This window comes from Hippocampus zosterae, chromosome 3, assembly GCF_025434085.1.
Source record: "Hippocampus zosterae strain Florida chromosome 3, ASM2543408v3, whole genome shotgun sequence".
NCBI classification, from domain to species: Eukaryota; Metazoa; Chordata; class Actinopteri; order Syngnathiformes; family Syngnathidae; genus Hippocampus; species Hippocampus zosterae.
The window spans coordinates 18226041-18244578 of record NC_067453.1 but is presented as its reverse complement, the minus strand read 5'-3'; the positions used below and the strand labels follow the sequence as shown (position 1 = coordinate 18244578).

Below are 18538 nucleotides of genomic sequence, written 5' to 3'. Positions count from 1 at the left end.
ACAGCTTTTCTCGACAGGAAAGATGACAAAGTCAACATCATCTGCACAAATCAGACTGTGCTGACATTTTAGTGATGACCTCTCACATCTGACAGGATCACATTTTCAACTGCTCCTCCAGTATGTGGGCCGCTCAGAGCCCAAAGTTACTTGAAATCTCAAGATTAACATTCAAAGTGGAATCATCATTTCCGAAAAAAGAAATATGAGGCCAGCCCGAGCCTCTTCTTATGCTTAAGACTAACGCTTTGAAGAACCGCAGGAATGAAAGCGATGTAGAGCAGGGTGATGATCTTTGGAGGAGGGAGGAAGGAAAGTGAAAAGAAAAGTTGGAGGGACATGCATTGATGGGTTGAAAAACGCATATTCAGATTTGTCAGGTGAAAAGTTGAAGAGAAAGCGAAGGTTTAGGTGCTGAAACCGTCTGGGCGTAGAGAGCAGTGATGACATTTTTACGTAAAATAATGTGTCAGCAGCCAACAATATCTACTTTATTGAGTTTCAGACTATAAACTGCGACTTTATTCCCTTTACTCGCCAAAGATGCAATTTATTAATGGATTTTCCAATCCCAGTAATTTCATGTTTTTATCTACTCTTAGCTTCTTTCATTCACCAAAATCCTTTTTTAACAGTTCATGAAGTTTTCAACGGGCGCCATGTCGTCGTGTTAACTTTTCGTCTGTTTAAATCAAATCGACACATGATGAAGCATTTAGATCAGTGTTGAAATCTACGCTCAGGCTCACGCCCTCATCATATTTAAAACCGCTTGTGCTACTTTCCGACAGTCAGGTGGGCCCTTCTTGTTTTCGTTCGCTTTATTGGTGCAATATGAATGTTTGGCTCTCAAGACCGAATTTTAAGCTTGAATCAACTTCAGCCTATTTGTGAGCCGCTGTTCATGAGTTCCCATATGGACACTTTTTTTCCGTGGAGTTTACAAAAAAAAAAACATATTCTTGGTTTTATTCAAAATTTATCCAAAAGATGGCACCAAAAAAGCCTTAGCTAATAGGACACTTGTAATTTGTGTCTAGGTAGTACATTGAAATGATACTGTACATCTCCACTCAAGCTAAATTTACCGCCACTGAGTTCCGACAAAGTAATCCAGATGAGAGAAGTCCATGGCAAGAGATGAGGAGGACTGCGCTGTCGGCTGAGGGCTCAAGTGTTTGTGCCTGTGGGCCAACCGGCCGTCCATCAGCTCCACTTCCTGACAGCAGGCCAGCGGTCCCGGCGTTCTGCCCGCCGTCATTTGGGGTCCTCATTTCCAGTCGTGAAATAAATCTGGTGTTTATGAGCCCGGACCAGTACACAGCAACCCAGATGGATTATCACGGGGATTTATAACTCATAGAGGCCACTGCTCCCTGAGGGACGCTTGTACCCGGCGCAAAAGAGAAGTAATGGAGGGCCGCATATCTCTCGTCACCTCACTCCCACCCGCCCTGCGTGTTCACCTTCAGCAAAGCAGAAATGAACCCTGTACACTATTTGTGACTGAAATCCTTACAAAATGAGAAGGTAAACTTTTCCCACTCATGATCAAAATTCCAAATTTGCTTCCTCCCGACAACTGAAATGTATTGCCAACATGTCATCAGATTGCATTTGTTTTCCACAACACTTGTCCTCATTAGGGTGGTAGGGCCTTTCCCGGGGTGAGTTTCGGCGAGAGGCGGGTACACCCTAGACCGGTCGTGAGCCAATCGCAGACACATGGAGACACTTTCAATTACCGGTACCCTAAAATGCATGGTGAAGTAAGCCAAACCTTAAAATTGTGAGGCACACCACTTGCCCATCTTCCTGCCCAGCTCTAGTTCAAATTACAAATTTGGGTTGCTCCTTGGAACTCACATTCTCCCACTGAAATAAAATATGCCCAGCTATCATCAGATTACATTACATAAATACACTGTATAATGTGAATCAACATTATGCCTACTAATAAGAAACACAACTGGGAGATATTCCCTAAAATAAATCCTAAAGCCATTTCCTCCAAAAAAATGCGCAATCGAAATATTGTCACTTGACCAGGGACACATATTGGGTCCCGACCCAGTAAAATGCTGTCGTAAAAGGACTATTTGTAAGTGAACATCCGTCTGTCTTGTCCTCTAAAACCACTTTACAAGTTATAGAGTCAAAACTAAATCAATTTACCGTAATGTTTTCATGTGACAAAATAATGATTAAAAAATGAGCAAGACAGCCCAAGCAGTTGAAGTACATTGTGGACAACATGATTAGATCCCATTCTTCTTCCCAAAGGTGAGTTTCATTCAAGAACTGTTTATATTTGTCTTTTTGATTTTTTTTTTTTATCAGATAAACACCATAGTTTATAACTAACCTACGCTACAAAGTAGTAGTCATAAGTCCAGCAACTAATATTACAACAAAGTTGCAGGCCACCATTATAAAACCTTAAAATGTAAAATGGCAAGTCTGCCGCTAACTTATATACCTAGCATACCTTCTTGTGCCGTTCGTGACCTGGAACCTTTGCATGTTCTGTACTTCCACCCTTACACTTTTACCCTCATGCCCATCAAGGAGGGCAGCCGTGTAGGGAGTTATGCAGTTCTATTTGTATCTCACTTGGAAGATCTTTACTGGCATGTGATACTCCAGCAATAGACGGTGCTGCAAATACTTGAGCTTCTTGACAGAGAAAACTCATTTTTTATCATGGCAAAAATAATCCCTGAATATATTTCCTCTGAAAAGCAATTTGCAAATTTTGTAACCGTGGCCAAAGCTTGTTTCGCTCTGTCGTGGTATCACAGCATTAGTCTCACCGATTTGGAACTTTTGAAATGGGAATATGGTTGTGAATGGTTTTTAGTTGAAAAAGACACTATGTCTGCCCATAAATAGAGAAACCACTGACACGTATTCACAAAACACTGCTGGCAGCAGTGGGATTCAAACCCACGCCCCCGAAGAGACTGGAGCCTTAATCCAGCGCCTTAGACCGCTCGGCCATGCTACCGGTATCCTGCAAGCCTGTTAATATCTGATGCAAGCAGTCTAAAGTATGCTCAACTTGCTGAAGGGAAGTAAACAATCTCTTTTTCCAACTGCACTGAAAACGCCTACTGGGGAAAATCAGGATAAACGGGAAAGTATTAGTGTCTTCTTGCCTACCTCCACTCACCTCTATGATAACTATAATGATGCCAATTGAAATCCAAACGGCGGCCCCCCTTTTTGCACTGCGGGGTGGAGTGGCCTACAATCCGACCTCGGAGGATCATCTCATCTCAGTAATTCATTGAAGCTCAAACAACAGCATCCTGAGTCCTGGGGAGAACATAATTGCGACCGCCAGTTAGTGCGACTTCAAACGTGGCTCACCTTGTCGGGGATGTGAGTCAGACGAAGTTAAAAAGAGCAAACTGGAGGGGGGCGAGCAGGGCGGATGGCATTTACGGAGTGGCGAGAAAAAGCCAAGAGAGAGGGGAGATTAGAGAAAGGATCGGACTGAAAGTGGAAGAGGGGGAGAAGATTTAATATGACTTGTGCCCTGCTCCATTTGTGCGCAGATGTCTAAGTCTGCCAAAGCTTATGCTCATGACAATCATTCAACCCCCCCCCACCCCCCCCAAAATACTCATCAGCACTGCTCCACTTTAAGTGCAACTTTTCTTTTGTATTTTCCTGTTGATGCGTGCTTGGGAAAATCAGCAAAAAACAACAACAAGGCAGTCAGGATTGCGCGTGCGTGCCGCTGTGTGTGCTTGATTTTGAACCCAGCCTAGGAAGATACAGGCATTAGCAGAGATGAGCTGCTAATAGAAGATGCAGTAATTGAAGTCTTTAAGGAAGTGAGAGGGGATTAATCCTAGTGAAATGAGCACCACTGTCTGGTCCGGAAGCGCAGAGGGTAAAGTGGCTCTGTGTGATACAAGACAGCGAGAGAGAGTTTGATGAAGCATAGAGAACGAAAACAGTAAATGAGGATTACCCACTCCAAAGAAAGAAAAGAAAAATATTCTGTGCCTCTCTGCAGCCAGTTGGACTCAGTAGCAAGACCAAATGCAATTCGGAAGGGTTGTTGAAGAGAGCACAGTATCAACATAGCTTGTGCGTTACAGGGCTTTGAGTGGGTGGATTTGTGGGAATTTCTCTTTGCGCGCTTTTGTAAACTGTTTACACAACTATTTATCCCCTTCTTATAACACTTTAGGAAGGGCGCAAATAAGTCGCACAAAGAATGCACGGCTTGCACACATCAGGAATCCTACATAGCTGCCTTGAGTGTGTTTTGAATCGGGAGACGTTGAAGGATTAGAAGCGGAGAACAAGAAGTGCTCAGGGAGGCCTTTGATATGGTTTTCATGGGCTTCATTGTCCCTGTGAAGCTGAGCAGCAAAGGAATGCCAGAGCAACACCGACTGAATGACCCTGCATGAAACTTTAGGACTACTGGGTGATTCTATAAATCCATTCAGAATTTGCAATTCTGAATGCCTAATTGGCATTCAGAATTGCAAACAACAATGTTGTCGAAACCAAAAATACTTGCCGAGCGCTCACTATATTAAGTAAGGCACGTTGTTTGTTGCACTGATTTCGGACTCACTCGATTATAACCCGTTTTGAATGACTGACTGAAGTAGCATAGTTACTTAACTTTAGATCCCTCAGTTGCACTCAGTGCATGTGTTTTATCTGATGGGTTGGCTCATCCTGGATTGAAACTATGGAGGCAGATTATCTCTCTCTTCAGTCTCGAGAACGATGGCTTTATATCAGAGCCGGGCAAAGAAGCTCAACTGGTTTCAAGGGTGGCATTGTTCAAGAGGTTAAAAGTGATGTCACACTAAGAGAGATCTCACTTTTTGGGCCCTCACACCCTCATTCAAGAATATACAGTACATATAGATGGTTAATTTGCACAAAACACAACTGGTGTTATGTGTTATGGATCAGCGTACAGACAAAATGTCCAGTAAGAAGTAGGAGAAGGAGCCCTCTTCTCAAGATGATGGACCAGAAAGCAGGCCAAGTACATGGTTTATTGGAACCATGTCCTGTGGTCTGATGAGACTATGATAAACTCATTGGTTCAGATGGTGTAAGTTGTGTTGTAGTTGTAATCAGGCAAGGAGCACAAAGACAAAGTGTGTCTTGCCGACAGTCAAACGTAGTAGTAGGAGTGTCGTGGATGGGTACAGCGGTGTGGGCTGCCGGCACTAAAAAGCTATAATTCATTGAGGGAACCTTAGAGGCAGACATGCTAACCACAAGTTCACCATGCTGCCCTACTAAAACCGTGCTTACATATAATTTAATGCTCTTAGAGGTGACTAAATTAAGTAGCACAAATCAACGATTCTTCGTGCTCGGCAATTGCAAAGTAAAGAAAATAATTCAGAATCTTATATTACGCCGTCACCAATCCATCCTGAATTCTAAACACAACCTCTTCAGTCCCATAATTTGCAACTGCCTCAGCTTTGAAGCACAAAGATCGCATATATGCTCTGTAACTTCAAGACCATGTAAAATGACAGACTGTATGTTTTAATGGTGTTTTTAAATCATCATATTTGATTCATTAAGTCCTAATACTTTTCTGCTGCAGTACACCCCGAAGGAGACTGAAGCTTTAGAATGTTCGCTTGGCCTTGGCCGCAGATTGCTGCATTCGAGCAAGCTGTCGCCTCCGGGGTGGACAGCAGTTAATTGGCAGTGAACCGTTAATCATGGCTGCCCGGCCCTTCGTGACTGAAAGGAATTAACATCAGCGGCCAGGAGACCACAGCTGCGGCCAGCCAGGACACCACCAAAGTTTTTTCTGCCACCACATGATTGACGATGAGGCCCACAAAAATGTATGCACTTAGTGACTGCTTGTACACACAGAGCATATTTGCCTGTCGGGAGTATTATGCAGCATTAAGCACTTCCAGGACGATTGTTGAGCAACTTGAAGTAGAAGTGTAAAGACAGATTAAATACATATATCTTAAGTACAGTACATTTGTTGTATCCCGCTGTGGGAAACCCAGGGATACTATAGTTGATAGTCGTCATCCGTCTGAATTTTTGCACGTGTGGAACATTGCTCACAGTTTGATTTGGATCAGGTTCAAATTTTGTTACAGTGCTTGAACAGTCCATCTTTCTTCAGTTTTGATCCAGTTATGACATTTTTTGCTAGTTGTAGTGTTGTTGAAAGCTTCGGTTTTGCCGAACAACTTTGTTGCCCACTGAATGCGGTATTATGTATGCACATTACAAATGCTGACAGACATACAAGGTATTTGAGATTCTATTGAACATTTGCTTGTATAGGCATCTGCAAAAAAATAATTTAATGGTCCACTCCAAAGCCCAAGTCTTGACAAATAATTGACTGCCACCCCCACTGGTTGAACTCCATGCATTTAATCTGAACACTTGTACATTTTAAACTACATCGATTCTAAGCATTTTTCATACAAAATACATGTTGCTATCTACAACATTTTTGCAAGGTGAGTCAGTTACAAAACAATTTGAACAATTTAAAGGAAGAAATGTACCCTTTGCCACAGACTTTCATGTTTATTTCTGATTTTTGTTTCTGATATTGACTCTTCTGTCTATTTCAGCTCCAACAGAGTCTCCACTGAGACCAAGTCTGTGTGAGTCTGCATTTCAGCATATCGCTTTTCTTGTATTTAAGGTTACAAACATACAAGGAAGTGCAAATAGTGCTTAACATTTAGCTAATGGTATGTGTATGCACATGTAGTGGAGGTCCATGCTAACCATGCTGTGCTGCGTGACGACTTTGATTCAAACTTGCAAGGGGAGTTGGACCCAAACATCTGGTATGTAACCGAACCTGTTGTGATCCTCAAATTCATGCATTGTCTTGATCACCTTGTCTTTTTGATGATTGCTGTGCAGGTCTGAGTGCGCAAACTGTGTGCTGGGCGAGCAGTGTGGGGTCCTGATGCATGGCAGAGCAGTCACTTTCTGTGAGCCCCTTGGAGAGCGGGAGTTGGTAAGTGCCATTTGTGAACACTCTTGGACAGCTTTACACCCCTTTTTTTGTTGTTTGTCATTGTTGTTGTTGTTTTTTTTCCTCTCAAGCTTTCCTGTGTGGAGTTTGCATGTTTTCTTAGCATACTCTGGCTATCGAGCACGTTCTAAAGACATGCATGTTAGGTTCATTGAAGTCTATACATCATTCATAGGTGTGAATGATTGTTTGTCTATATGTGCCCTTTTAATTGACTCCATCTCTCATCCATTGTCAGCTAGGATAGGTCGCAATTTATCCACAAACCTAATTAGGACAAGCAATATTGAATAGATGAAACAATGTTTTGGTGGTTTAAAAGGAAAAAAATGGAATTTAGAGATTCATAGTTTGATTGTGATGCGCTAATGATGTCCTTCACCACCCTTTCTCTTTGCCCTATAGACAACTGTCCCTCTTAACGCCAGCACAGCATCCGTTCTTCAGTTTGCTCTGGGTGAGTATTAATGCAACTAAGGATTTGGGGCCCCTTGTTTAAAAAAAAAACACTTCAGGAACCACCACTCAATGTCACAAATTCAGATGATTCTTCAATGCATTTTCTTTGACCACAGCAAGTCATGGGCCTTTTGTATGATTACCGATATGATCATCACTTCTCTGCCTCTTACAGAACCCATTCATGCACGTTAACAAAATATGACATTAAACCACATTCAGTATTGAACAAGCTAATGTGCAAAACCTTGTAACATTGTCAGAACACCAAAGATACTTCATGCGTCAATCTAATCCAGTCTGGAACAATACCTGTGTAGCTCCAGGAAATAGACATCTTTTGCGCTTGCCTGTCACTCCGCCAGCTTGTACGCAATACAGTTGTGTTCATCTCTCGCTCTCTCTGGTCTGCATTGCTTATTAATCTTTTACACGAGGCACCCAGAAGGCCATGGTAGAGTTTTTAGAGATGTTCTATTTTTCATGACCATTATATGCATCCGGAGGTTCTCATGGGAAGGCGCAACAGAACGGACCATTCCCATTTTCCTCTTCCTCTTTCTCTTATTGTCTTATTTACTACTGTTTTGTCATACATGTGGGTTTGTACAGCCAAAGCTGTACAGTTAAGTGGTGGCTTCTTCATGCTTGGTTGTATCCAAGCGGGGAGGGAGCAGTGCAGTAGTTTGACAAAACATGGATGCTACACCATCATGGGGGGTATAGCAGTTGAGGATGCAGGCTTTGGGATCTTCCATTAATGACCTTTGAACCTGCCGTGAACGCAAGCATCAACACAAACACATTACATACACACAGTGGTATCACATAAAGGTTTTAAAGATGAATTTTACCTCTGGAAGATGGAAAGCCATTTCAATGGTGGCGTCTAAAAGTGTTTTATAATTTTGAAAAATTCTGATCAATCATAGATTATCCTTATTTGTGTTTCAAAAACGATCAGACAAGAAAATACAAGATGCCGTGAATTTTTGAAATATCTTCTTTCACCAAACCCCAATTCAATCCTTGAACACCATTCTCATGTCACTTAATCCCATAATGACACCATTCAACATTATTTTCCACATGGGCAAAGGGATTTAAAGGCACCAAGTTATGCCTTTGTGCATTCTTGGAAAAAATTATCGTTTTCCAGCTAGTCTGGTTCATCTGATGTAAAAGAACCTTCAAAATAATGTACATTTGACACAGAATTCATTCAAAAGTCATAGTATGTCCTTTGTGTTGCCCAGGTTCCGGCTCCTGTCGTTTCAGTTACTCAGACCCCAGCATCATCGTATCATACAGCCTCAGTGGAAATGCCAATACCTCGGACTGGATCACACTGGAGAAGATCAGGTCTCTCGCAATCCCTTCCTTTTTTTACAAAATTCCTCTTTTTTTTTAAAGTAGGCTCTCCACACAACTCTCTCAAAACCTCAACACTGTGTGCCTCCAGAGCTCCTACCAACAGCAGCACCTTCGTGCACCTTCTGCCAATGCCACCGAGGTCCAGGGACGTGAACATTCATCTTCGCTGGTCTCAGGAAGCACCTCAAGGACCAGAAGGCTACGAGTCCTGCTGGGGCTTGGACAATGTGCTGCTGCTCAACGCTGCTCATAAAACTCCCCTGATGGAGGACAACCTCGACCCCCCAGACACGGCCAACTGGCTCTTTTTTCCCGGTGCGACAGTCAAGGTACATGTTTACATGAACTAAGGCTCTGTAGGACTTTCTCATGTATGTTCATCGAGCACAATACACTGTGTTTTACAGCATGCTTGCCAGTCAGAAGGCAACTCTCTGTATTTCCATGGTGGTGAGGCAGTCGGTCACAACTTTGCCTCCAGCAGAGACATCGACCTGCACCGTGAGGAGGGAAGAAGTTACTGGGAGGAGGATTTTGAGAGCCCACCCTCAAAGTAAGTCAATCTAATCATACGGAACCACCACTATCAGCTGATGTGTAGAGTGTCCCCCCCCCATAAAAAGACATGATTTCTTAGTCTAGGTAAACCCAGATTCCTCATCCAACTCTTTGGCGTGTAGTAAGGAAAAGCATGGTAATGATGCCCTAAAAGTTCTTGTTTGTTTGTTTATTGAACATAAAAATATATACTGTAATAAATTGACAGAAAGTAAGGTAAGTAAAATAGTAAGAGGAAAGAGAAATCAGTCATCATTCAACACAATTATTATGCTCAAGGGAGTAGGAAGAAGTAAAGAACTTATCTAGTCTTACTCCATGTTATGTGTTTATATATACGGTAAATAAACATATAACAGAAGATGAGGAAGAAGGTTCGAAGATGAACAGTTTGAAAAAACATGTACATTTGGCAAAGTCAACAAGTCAGAAACTTGTAGATACTCAGATATTCATATTTCAAATGATTGACGACTGAACTAAAATATATTTTGTGACAGCCTTTGGTAACTCAACAGAAGAGCCGACAAGTAGTTTGAATCGTTACTTTGATATTGTTTAACTTTTGACAATGGAACTTTACGGACTTGAATCCATACTTTGCTGCTTAGTGGAAATCCCATGACAGCAAATGGCAAGTTCTGTTTTAATAAAAAGCCATTAAAGTATCCGATATAATTCTGAAAAGCAATTGTATGACAAATACAATGATCAGAGATTATTTTGCGCAGCTAAACCACCTTACAGTTTTAAAAGTAATCTTTAGGACCTGAGAAGCACTGCTGGATGATCATTCCTGCCCTCCTGGTTTTATTCTAGCTTGGAATTTTTGTCGCTCTCTGTGATAAAAGTACAATGAGTCAAAAAGCACGCTGAGCTCTACTTAGCTTAAGACGTCATTGTGTTTGATGAACACCTCGTCGATATGGGTGGAAAGTAAGACGAGATGATATACTGTGCAGGAGAAAAAGAGTTCATATTATGGATGAACAAGGATGCCTTGTGCACATATAGCTGTCATGTGGCGTGACAAGCAGGTACATGCCATGCCACTGACGGCTTCACAGACAGCAGTCCGTCTGTTCACAGTGCTACGCGTTGTGCGTACACTATCACAACACCGTCCAGTAGACAACTGTCATTGGCCCTTCGCTAATTGAGCATAGCGAAAAATAGAGATGATAAATGTGTTACTCGCGGACAACAATTATCGAGGTTTGCTTTTTTTTTTTTTTTGTGCCATCATTGAGGCTAGCATGACACTAAGTGGGGCTTTTCACCATCATGCTGCATGCCATCATGCCACATCATACCGGCCTTGTCACAAGCGTCAGGTGTCGCGGGATGTCAGGTGTCATCGGATGCCTTGTGTGTCGGCTGTGCAGGCAGAATTTTTATAGTAATGATACCCACCACCATTATTATTTACCTCAACATGGTGACTGCGACAACAACACACACACCGACCCGCATGAAATGTCTTCCATATCCGTAAAGGGAATAAGGACACCCTGGAGAGGGTTGACACACTGAGTTAACTTCTGTCAGTGCTAATGAGGATCCTCCCTCTACTGTGCACAAAAATGTCTGCATGTATTGTACGCTATCTTCCAGGTGATTTATACGCTGCAATACATGACAAACAAAGCTTCATAGATGTTCCTACTTTCCAACTATCCTCACCTAACCAACCATTTGTTTGGTTTCCCTCAGCTGGGACATACAGGGAGCCGTATACGGGACCCAGTGTGGTGAGATTGAGTCGGGCTCGGCATTGGTGTTTGAGATGGACGGTCGGAGGAGAATGTGCACGCCTTACATCGACAGCACCTCATATGGAAACCTGCGCTTCCACTTCTCGATGGGTACTGAAAACAAGCATTGATGATATCATGGAGCTTTAAATGTTACTCTCCATACATGTGACTGAAAGTAGCATTCTTCCTCAGGTGGTGGTGAATGTGATCCCGGGGAGTCACATGATCACAATGTAATTCTGTTTGGAAGGTCGGAAGGCAGGAGAGAACGTGTCATCCTAGATACCCTTCCATATTCTTCTTACAGGGTGAGATACATCCACAAATTTGATTTGAAAACGACTATAATGTCTGACCATGGGGTGGTTTTTCAACCTTGATATTGTAGGGTTTTTTTCTGGTGGGTAGATATCGTTTAGTTTGTGCAAATACACAATTGCCCCTATAATGAGTTATTTTGTTAACATTAAAGTGATAATTATGTCCAAAAAGTACTGTATTGCCCAGTTTATATTAAAGCAGTATTACATGGGAGAAACTGCTTGTAATATTTGTTAAAAGTGAATGAAAATTGCATATTCGGGGAACGTTTTCTGCTCAAATGAAAAGAAAAAAAAATCAGCAAGGAACATAAAGTACAAACACTTTATTTGCTTTAGTGAACCTCATAAAATGTTTTTGAATGGCCAAATTTGGCCTCTAGGCCTTGAGTTTGACACCTTTGCAGGGGTGGATCGGGATGAAACCTTAGTTAATTTTACCTGTTGAGCACCAACATCATGATTGTCTTCTATGTTTAAAAGTTGGTTCTCTCCAGGCCCCATAGTTGTCGTCCTCAACATTCCAAAATAAATAATTTACAAATCACCTCTAGTAACCCTCTTCTCCTTATCGCTCCCTCCATCTCTTCCCTCTTAGACCCCTGCAGTGGTTTCAGTGGCGCTGCCGTCTGAGCTGCAAACACCAGTCACCCAGTTCTGCCTGGAGCAGCACTCGCACGGAGGAACCAACCGCCATGTGTGGGCCGTGGACTTTATGCAGCTGCTGCCCGTACTGCCTGGCACACACACGCACGTTGTTCAGTTCTCCATCAACCTCGGCTGCGGCTCCTACCAGCCCTCCAACAGGTGGGGCCCATCTGGAAAATAAGCTCGAACAGCGTTGTACACCAAGTACAACCTAAAAAAAATGAGTACACCATTATGTCCAACATCAAAATAGAGTTGCAAATTAGGACTACGGGATGTGCTCATCACAAATAAAGCAGAGGTTTTACTACTCACAAGTATATTTGAGATTTTTTAAACCCACTGTAACATTATGCGCAGTTTAAACATTTAAACTGTGCTGAGACATGGGGACATAAATAACTTCCAAATACATTGTTCATGAATGTTAAAAAGAATTGTAGCTAAATAAATGTTTAAACAGTTCTTCAATAAATGAAAATGTAGTGAACTTACAAGTTGAATGCAACTGAACTGTACTTTCATAGTTGGTTTTTTTTTGCATTTCACTAGAGGGAGGGAAATGGAAATAAATGTGACCGCAGTCATTTGCATCTTTTTTTATCTGTTCCCTCCAGTGATCCAACCATTTTTTTAGTTTAATAAATCACGCTTTAGCAGCATGTTCAGTGTGATTTGCAATCTAAAAAAAAATTACCTGGTTAAAAATGATCTAATTGTTGTGAAATTGAGACATAAATGGAATATTGTGGAGAAACACAGTGTATGTCAATCATCGTGGCATAACTACAAATATGTTTCCTACTCTTTCAGTGTCAGTCTAGAGTTTTCCACAAATCATGGTCGTTCCTGGTCTTTGCTCCACACTGAGTGTCTACCTGAGCTTTGTGCAGGACCCCACCTACCTCACAGCACCATCTACTCCTCTGACAACTACAGCGGGTAGGACTCACCACCCAGTTGAAAGAGTGAAGACTCCACATACAGTGAGAACATGCATCACCTCGGACGTTGTTTTTCATTTCGGCAGATGGACGAGGATTTCTATCCCTCTGCCCAATGCTGCCCTGACAGAGACCACACGCTTTCGCTGGAAACAGTCTGGCACCGGTTTGGGAAACATGTGGGCCATTGACAACGGTCAGAATTAAATGCACTATTTATTGTTTCCCACGAGTGGTGAAATAACCATACGATAAGCTTTTCGATTTCCTTTTATGACTACAGTCAAGACACATTCTTTGGCGTTCGACTCAGCATGACTTAGATTGTTCTTGATTTTACTGTTTGGTGCTTTCTACCGCCTATATTACCGATTGTCTTACTGTTTATTGTGCATGTTAAATTGCTCCATGTACAGCACTTTGTATGCAGCGATGGCTGTTTGAAAGTGCTCTATAAATACTTTTTGACTTGACTTGACTTGACATTCATTCATGTCTTGCGACACAAATGAGTGTCGTAAAACACCTTTCAATTTCCATGTGTGTTCTTCAGTTTATATCGGTCCAGCCTGTCTGCGCTTCTGCTCTGGGAGAGGACATTGTTCCCGCACAGGCTGCAAGTAAGACCTTGCTGTCTAGACGACAAAATGTAGCATCCCATTACCGACATCAAGATTTGGATCACCATTTAGAATTATAGAAATGTATTATCTTTATCAATTAGTCTTCATTGACTGAACTTGTTTCTACTCAGATGTGACCCAGGTTTCAGTGGTCCCGCCTGTGAGCTCGCCTCCCAGACTTTCCCAGCCTTCCTGTCCGAAGGTTTCTCCAGCCCACGCCTTTCCTCCTACCACAGCTTCTCCTCCCTACGCGGAGCGGAGGTGAGCTTCAGCTGCGGGGTTCTGGCAAGCGGCAAGGCGCTGGTCTTCAACAGGGACAGCAGGAGACACCTACTCACTGCACCGCTGGATAGCTCTCAGGCCAGGTAACTGATGAATCGGCTCTCAGTATTGCGCAGGCCTCCTCCAAGGAGGAACAATTCTACTGCACGATCACTTTCGGACACCTGATTTCTCGGGTGTTTTCACTTGTGAGTGATCCAACAGATGCTCGAGCCATTCGGCATCCACTCTCCCGTCACGCCCTCTTTCAGTCATTTTTATTGTACTCAGTGGGGGATGGAGAGAAAGATTGTGATTATAGGATGAGATACAGATGAGAGAGCTGGCAGGAGAGGATGAGAGAAAACGTTTGATCATGATGAAGTCAGAAATGGCATCTGTGTTAGATTGATCATGCCTGTTGCGGCTCTCTTGCGTGCCACCTGATGGCCGTTTTTAATGCCAGTTCTGTGACTCACTGAGTAAGCAGCTGGCTAAAAGAACAATCAACTCTGCTAATGAAAGTCCAGATCAGCCAAGGACAGAGAGGTGAAGGATTACTCTGTTCGCTTTCGAGTGAAGATTAAATATTATAGTAAATATTACCTCATTGCATGATTATTATCTCTGCTCAAATGGGAACTTGAGCCTCACATAAATATTCACACTAACCGTGGGTGCACTCATATGAACTTTCTCACTTTAGACTCTTCCTTTTACATTCACTATAGCTCCTTTGATTTAAGTCCTCATTTATGTAATCATCTCATCCATCATTTCGGGGCCCCACACAATCTCTGACTTGGTGTTTCTGTAACCTCCTCCTCCTCCCTGAGCACACTCCATCTTCAACACCTTTTTCCTTTCCTGCCATTTATAAACTTGACTTTGTCACTATTTGTGAATTTTTCCTTCAAGTGTTGCATGTGCGTGTGCTCTCATCTGTACAGATACCTCCAGTTCACCCTCCGACTCGGCAGCCGAAGTACTCTGAGCTCCTGCCCAGCTCCAGACCAGGCAGGAGAGGGTGTCCTGTTGCATTATTCCACAGACAACGGCATAACCTGGACTCTGTTGCAGCACTATGCTTACCAAGGATTCCATGAGCCACGGTTTGTGTGTGTTTAGCATCCCAGTGGGAAGCAAAGACTTTAGTAGCACTCATATCCACAGTACTGATGGTGTGCCGACTGTGTGGGCTACCGAGACTCAGAGAGACAGTTAGTGCCATCTCTGTTTGCAATGAAGACAAAATAGGGCACTGAAACGGCCAGACAGGAGCAAGTGTGCCTGATTGATGTGTGTTGTGGAAACAAACAGGCAAGTTGAGTCTCTTACTACAAGATTAAAAACGCCAAATTCAAGAACCATGAACCCAAAATATATGTGGAATTAGTATGGCTCCTTGTGAACTGTGTCATTGGTATTCCTTACATTAGTATTGTCACCATGGCTCGTTCCCTAGAAAGCAAGAAAATATTGAGAATTACAACACACTATTTTTCCCTCTCTTAGGATCGTGTCTGTCGAGCTCCCAGCTGGTGCTCGAAAGTTTGGTGTGCAGTTCCGCTGGTGGCAGCCTTACCATTCCGGCCGCGGTCACGATGTCTGGGCCCTGGATGAAATCAGCATGACGTCCGTGCTGTTCAACACCATAAGTCTGGACTTCAGCAACGTGTTGGATGTTACACAGAGTCTTGGTTTCTACCTTGGTCATGTCCAGCCCTACTGCCACCATGATTGGACGCTCAGGTGGGTCGGGAGTTTTCCTGAGATCACCTTGTAACCAGTCAGCCCCTCCAAAAAAAGGCTTCTGAAAGTTATTTGTTTTCTTTCATGTTTATCCTCCAGTTTCTCTGGTGAGCCCAGCCCTGGTTCCAGTAATCGCTATGTGGAGACTCAGTCAATGCAGATTGGCGCCTCCTATAGTCTGCAGTTCTCGCTGGTTATGGGCTGCGGTCGCGAGTCGTCCCCTCACATTGACACTCAGGTCCGCCTGGAGTTCTCCACCAATCACGGCCTCACTTGGCACCTGGTCAAAGAGGTAAGAAGGAGGAGTTGTGTCCACCCTCAATGTCATGACATTTCAGTAAATTGTTCGTTTTCAGAATTATTACTGTTTGGTATCGGAAGTTGTAGTTCTTCCTTTACCTGACTCCCTGTGACCCTGAACAGGATCAGCGGGATAGAAAATGGATGGATTTTCTATCTATATTTTACAAAGCCTATAGCAGTCTCTTCGAGGAGCAAGGAAATATATAATGTATTCATGATAATGGGTTTCTCTCATAAAGCCCCTTAATATTGTTTAGATAATGACATGCTTAAAATGCAGTGCTTTGTATCATCAAGAAATAATAGCAATGACTTTTAATCACTCTGCTTTCAGCAAATACAGAGGAAGACTTTAATCTTTAGGAAGCTTATCTTCTTACAATGCAGACAGATATTTTTGTATAATCACAATTGATTCATAAATATTCTAGAAGATAAAAATGTGCTGAGCGGGTTCAACCGCTGTCCCAGGCAAATACTTAACATGTAGTTTGATTGCTACACAGAGGTTAAAATGAACCAAAATGCAGAGAAAAATCGATCTTGACGGTGCTGTCTCTTAAGAATAGTTGTGTCCTCTCTTCTCATCTCTTGTTCTCCATCACTTAGGCTTGTCTGCCTGGCATGCCGAGCTGCTCTGAGTTTACGGCTCCCAGCGTGTACCACCCATCAGAGTTCGCAAAATGGAGACGCATTACTCTGTCTCTGCCTCAGAAGACATGGTAACAGAACTCTGTGCGAAGGTCACACACTACTAAAAATAATAGGAGAAGTAGTTGAAGTAGCGGTTCTTTCTGTTTCATCTTTGGAGTCTATATTCCCTAGAAAATATCCCTAAATTCCCATTAGTATTTATCCCACTTTACTCTTCATTCACTTGTTTTATAATCAATATTGGTAAATAAAGCAAATAATTACTTGATTACGACAGTCTCATTTTCAATAATGATGTGACCAAAATATGATTAAAGCAACAAATCATTTCGTGGCAATCAAAAAGATGAAATATTTAACAAAACTTAAAAGTATCTAAACGGAATATTAACACAGGAATCCTGCGCTTAAAATCCTGACAATAATTTCAGGGTTCTGTTGCCACACCAACAAGGTTATTTTTACCAAAACTCAGTATCTCACCTTTTTTGTTTCATTGGTCACATCTCCTTTGTATGATGTCACACTAAATGTTATGATCTCCTTTCGTCATACTTTTTTGTTTTAATCAGTATTCTATTCACAAATTCGGCTTTGGGGACTTTTAGCTTGTCCCATAAGGGTGACTCACTCAATTGGAGTTTAAAAAAAAAACGGATCAGAATATACACTATTTGTAGGTGTTATTAACAGGACACAAGAGCCTCCTTTGACCCTGTATATAACATAGCCCACAAAGCATTCCATTATTCACACAGTTGACATTGCCAAACGCATTGGCATTATGAACCTGTCATCTCTCCGGACATATGATGATTGCCTGCAGCATCAGCCATAGGTTGCACATACATCAACACACATAAAGCAGGACACAGAACACTGTGACCTTCAAACCATTCTTGCTTCTTACTATAAGAAGTATAGTAAGCATCCTCTAATCTCCTGCAGTGTGGTGACAGGTCAACCGGGTCATGGCTGTAATTTGGTAATAAAACAGTCGTCGTCAGGAGTGGGTCAGAGGTGATTTTATGGTCATTTGTCACGGCTGTGCAGCTGCACAGGCAAGCACAATATTTATCCCTCACTATCAAGGTTGTCTACATGTGATCATGTTCTGCCGTAAAGATCAATTCCATGAAAACATGTTGACGTACTTGACATCAAAGACAATTTCTATCGCAAATTCAGAATTTTTGTGCCATGTGAAGCATGTGTTTGTACCATCTGTGTTCAGGTCCAGTGCCACACGCTTCCGATGGATCCAAAACTACTACGGAGAGCAGGACGAGTGGGCCTTAGATGACATTTATATTGGCCAACAATGTCCGAACATGTGCCACGGACACGGCTGGTGTGACCACGGACACTGCAGGTCAGCATTCGAGGTCACCGAAATTGAGATCAATTGGACTTGTTTGTATTTTTGATACAAATGACGCACTCCTTTGGCAGGTGTGACGACAGCTTCTCTGGTACAGACTGCTTGCCATCCTCCCCGCTCTCGTCCAGTGTCCTTTCAGACTTCGAGTCCCAGGATGCACTGCTGTCCACTTGGCAGGAAGTGATAGGCGGACAGGTGGTCAACCCTGATGTTGGCTGTGGGGTGGTTTCATCTGGTTCCTCCCTGTACTTCAGCAAGGTAGAGAATAGCCTAAGATTATTTTCGACCATTTCCAAATACTTAATTTGGTTCTAAAAAAATATTATTATTAAATACATACTGTAGCTTATGTAGAAGTAGTTTGATGCTTGGAATACAGTACCAACATATCCCTCTGTTCCTCTTGTTATTTAAAAGAGACGCTATTTGGCTAGTTATCTTAAGATAAGATAAGAAAAACCTTTATTAGTC

General features: G+C 42.5%; 2 protein-coding genes and 1 non-coding gene across 7 annotated transcripts in view; 1 reads left to right on the top strand and 2 right to left on the bottom strand.

Annotated features, from left to right (window-relative positions):
• LOC127598052 (tumor protein p53-inducible protein 11-like) overlaps positions 1 to 18538 on the bottom strand; it is an 823313-nt gene that overhangs the window by 148459 nt on the left and 656316 nt on the right. The gene's annotated exons all lie outside the window — the stretch shown is intronic.
• The window catches only part of reln (reelin), an 89318-nt gene that overhangs the window by 47346 nt on the left and 23434 nt on the right, over positions 1 to 18538 (top strand). For all 5 annotated transcript variants that reach the window (XM_052061514.1, XM_052061512.1, XM_052061513.1 and 2 more), the window contains exons 5-24: positions 6618 to 6650; positions 6761 to 6839; positions 6919 to 7015; positions 7439 to 7490; positions 8749 to 8854; positions 8955 to 9195; positions 9274 to 9419; positions 11138 to 11289; positions 11374 to 11489; positions 12100 to 12308; positions 12963 to 13091; positions 13180 to 13289; positions 13647 to 13713; positions 13848 to 14081; positions 14928 to 15089; positions 15493 to 15729; positions 15829 to 16021; positions 16642 to 16754; positions 17921 to 18058; positions 18139 to 18325. In XM_052061514.1, coding sequence (XP_051917474.1) covers positions 6618 to 6650; positions 6761 to 6839; positions 6919 to 7015; positions 7439 to 7490; positions 8749 to 8854; positions 8955 to 9195; positions 9274 to 9419; positions 11138 to 11289; positions 11374 to 11489; positions 12100 to 12308; positions 12963 to 13091; positions 13180 to 13289; positions 13647 to 13713; positions 13848 to 14081; positions 14928 to 15089; positions 15493 to 15729; positions 15829 to 16021; positions 16642 to 16754; positions 17921 to 18058; positions 18139 to 18325 — 2801 coding nt within the window. The remainder of the gene's footprint in view (positions 1 to 6617; positions 6651 to 6760; positions 6840 to 6918; positions 7016 to 7438; positions 7491 to 8748; positions 8855 to 8954; positions 9196 to 9273; positions 9420 to 11137; positions 11290 to 11373; positions 11490 to 12099; positions 12309 to 12962; positions 13092 to 13179; positions 13290 to 13646; positions 13714 to 13847; positions 14082 to 14927; positions 15090 to 15492; positions 15730 to 15828; positions 16022 to 16641; positions 16755 to 17920; positions 18059 to 18138; positions 18326 to 18538) is intronic.
• Positions 2926 to 3007, bottom strand: trnal-aag (transfer RNA leucine (anticodon AAG)). Its single transcript has one exon. It is a non-coding gene; the product is annotated as a tRNA-Leu (tRNA).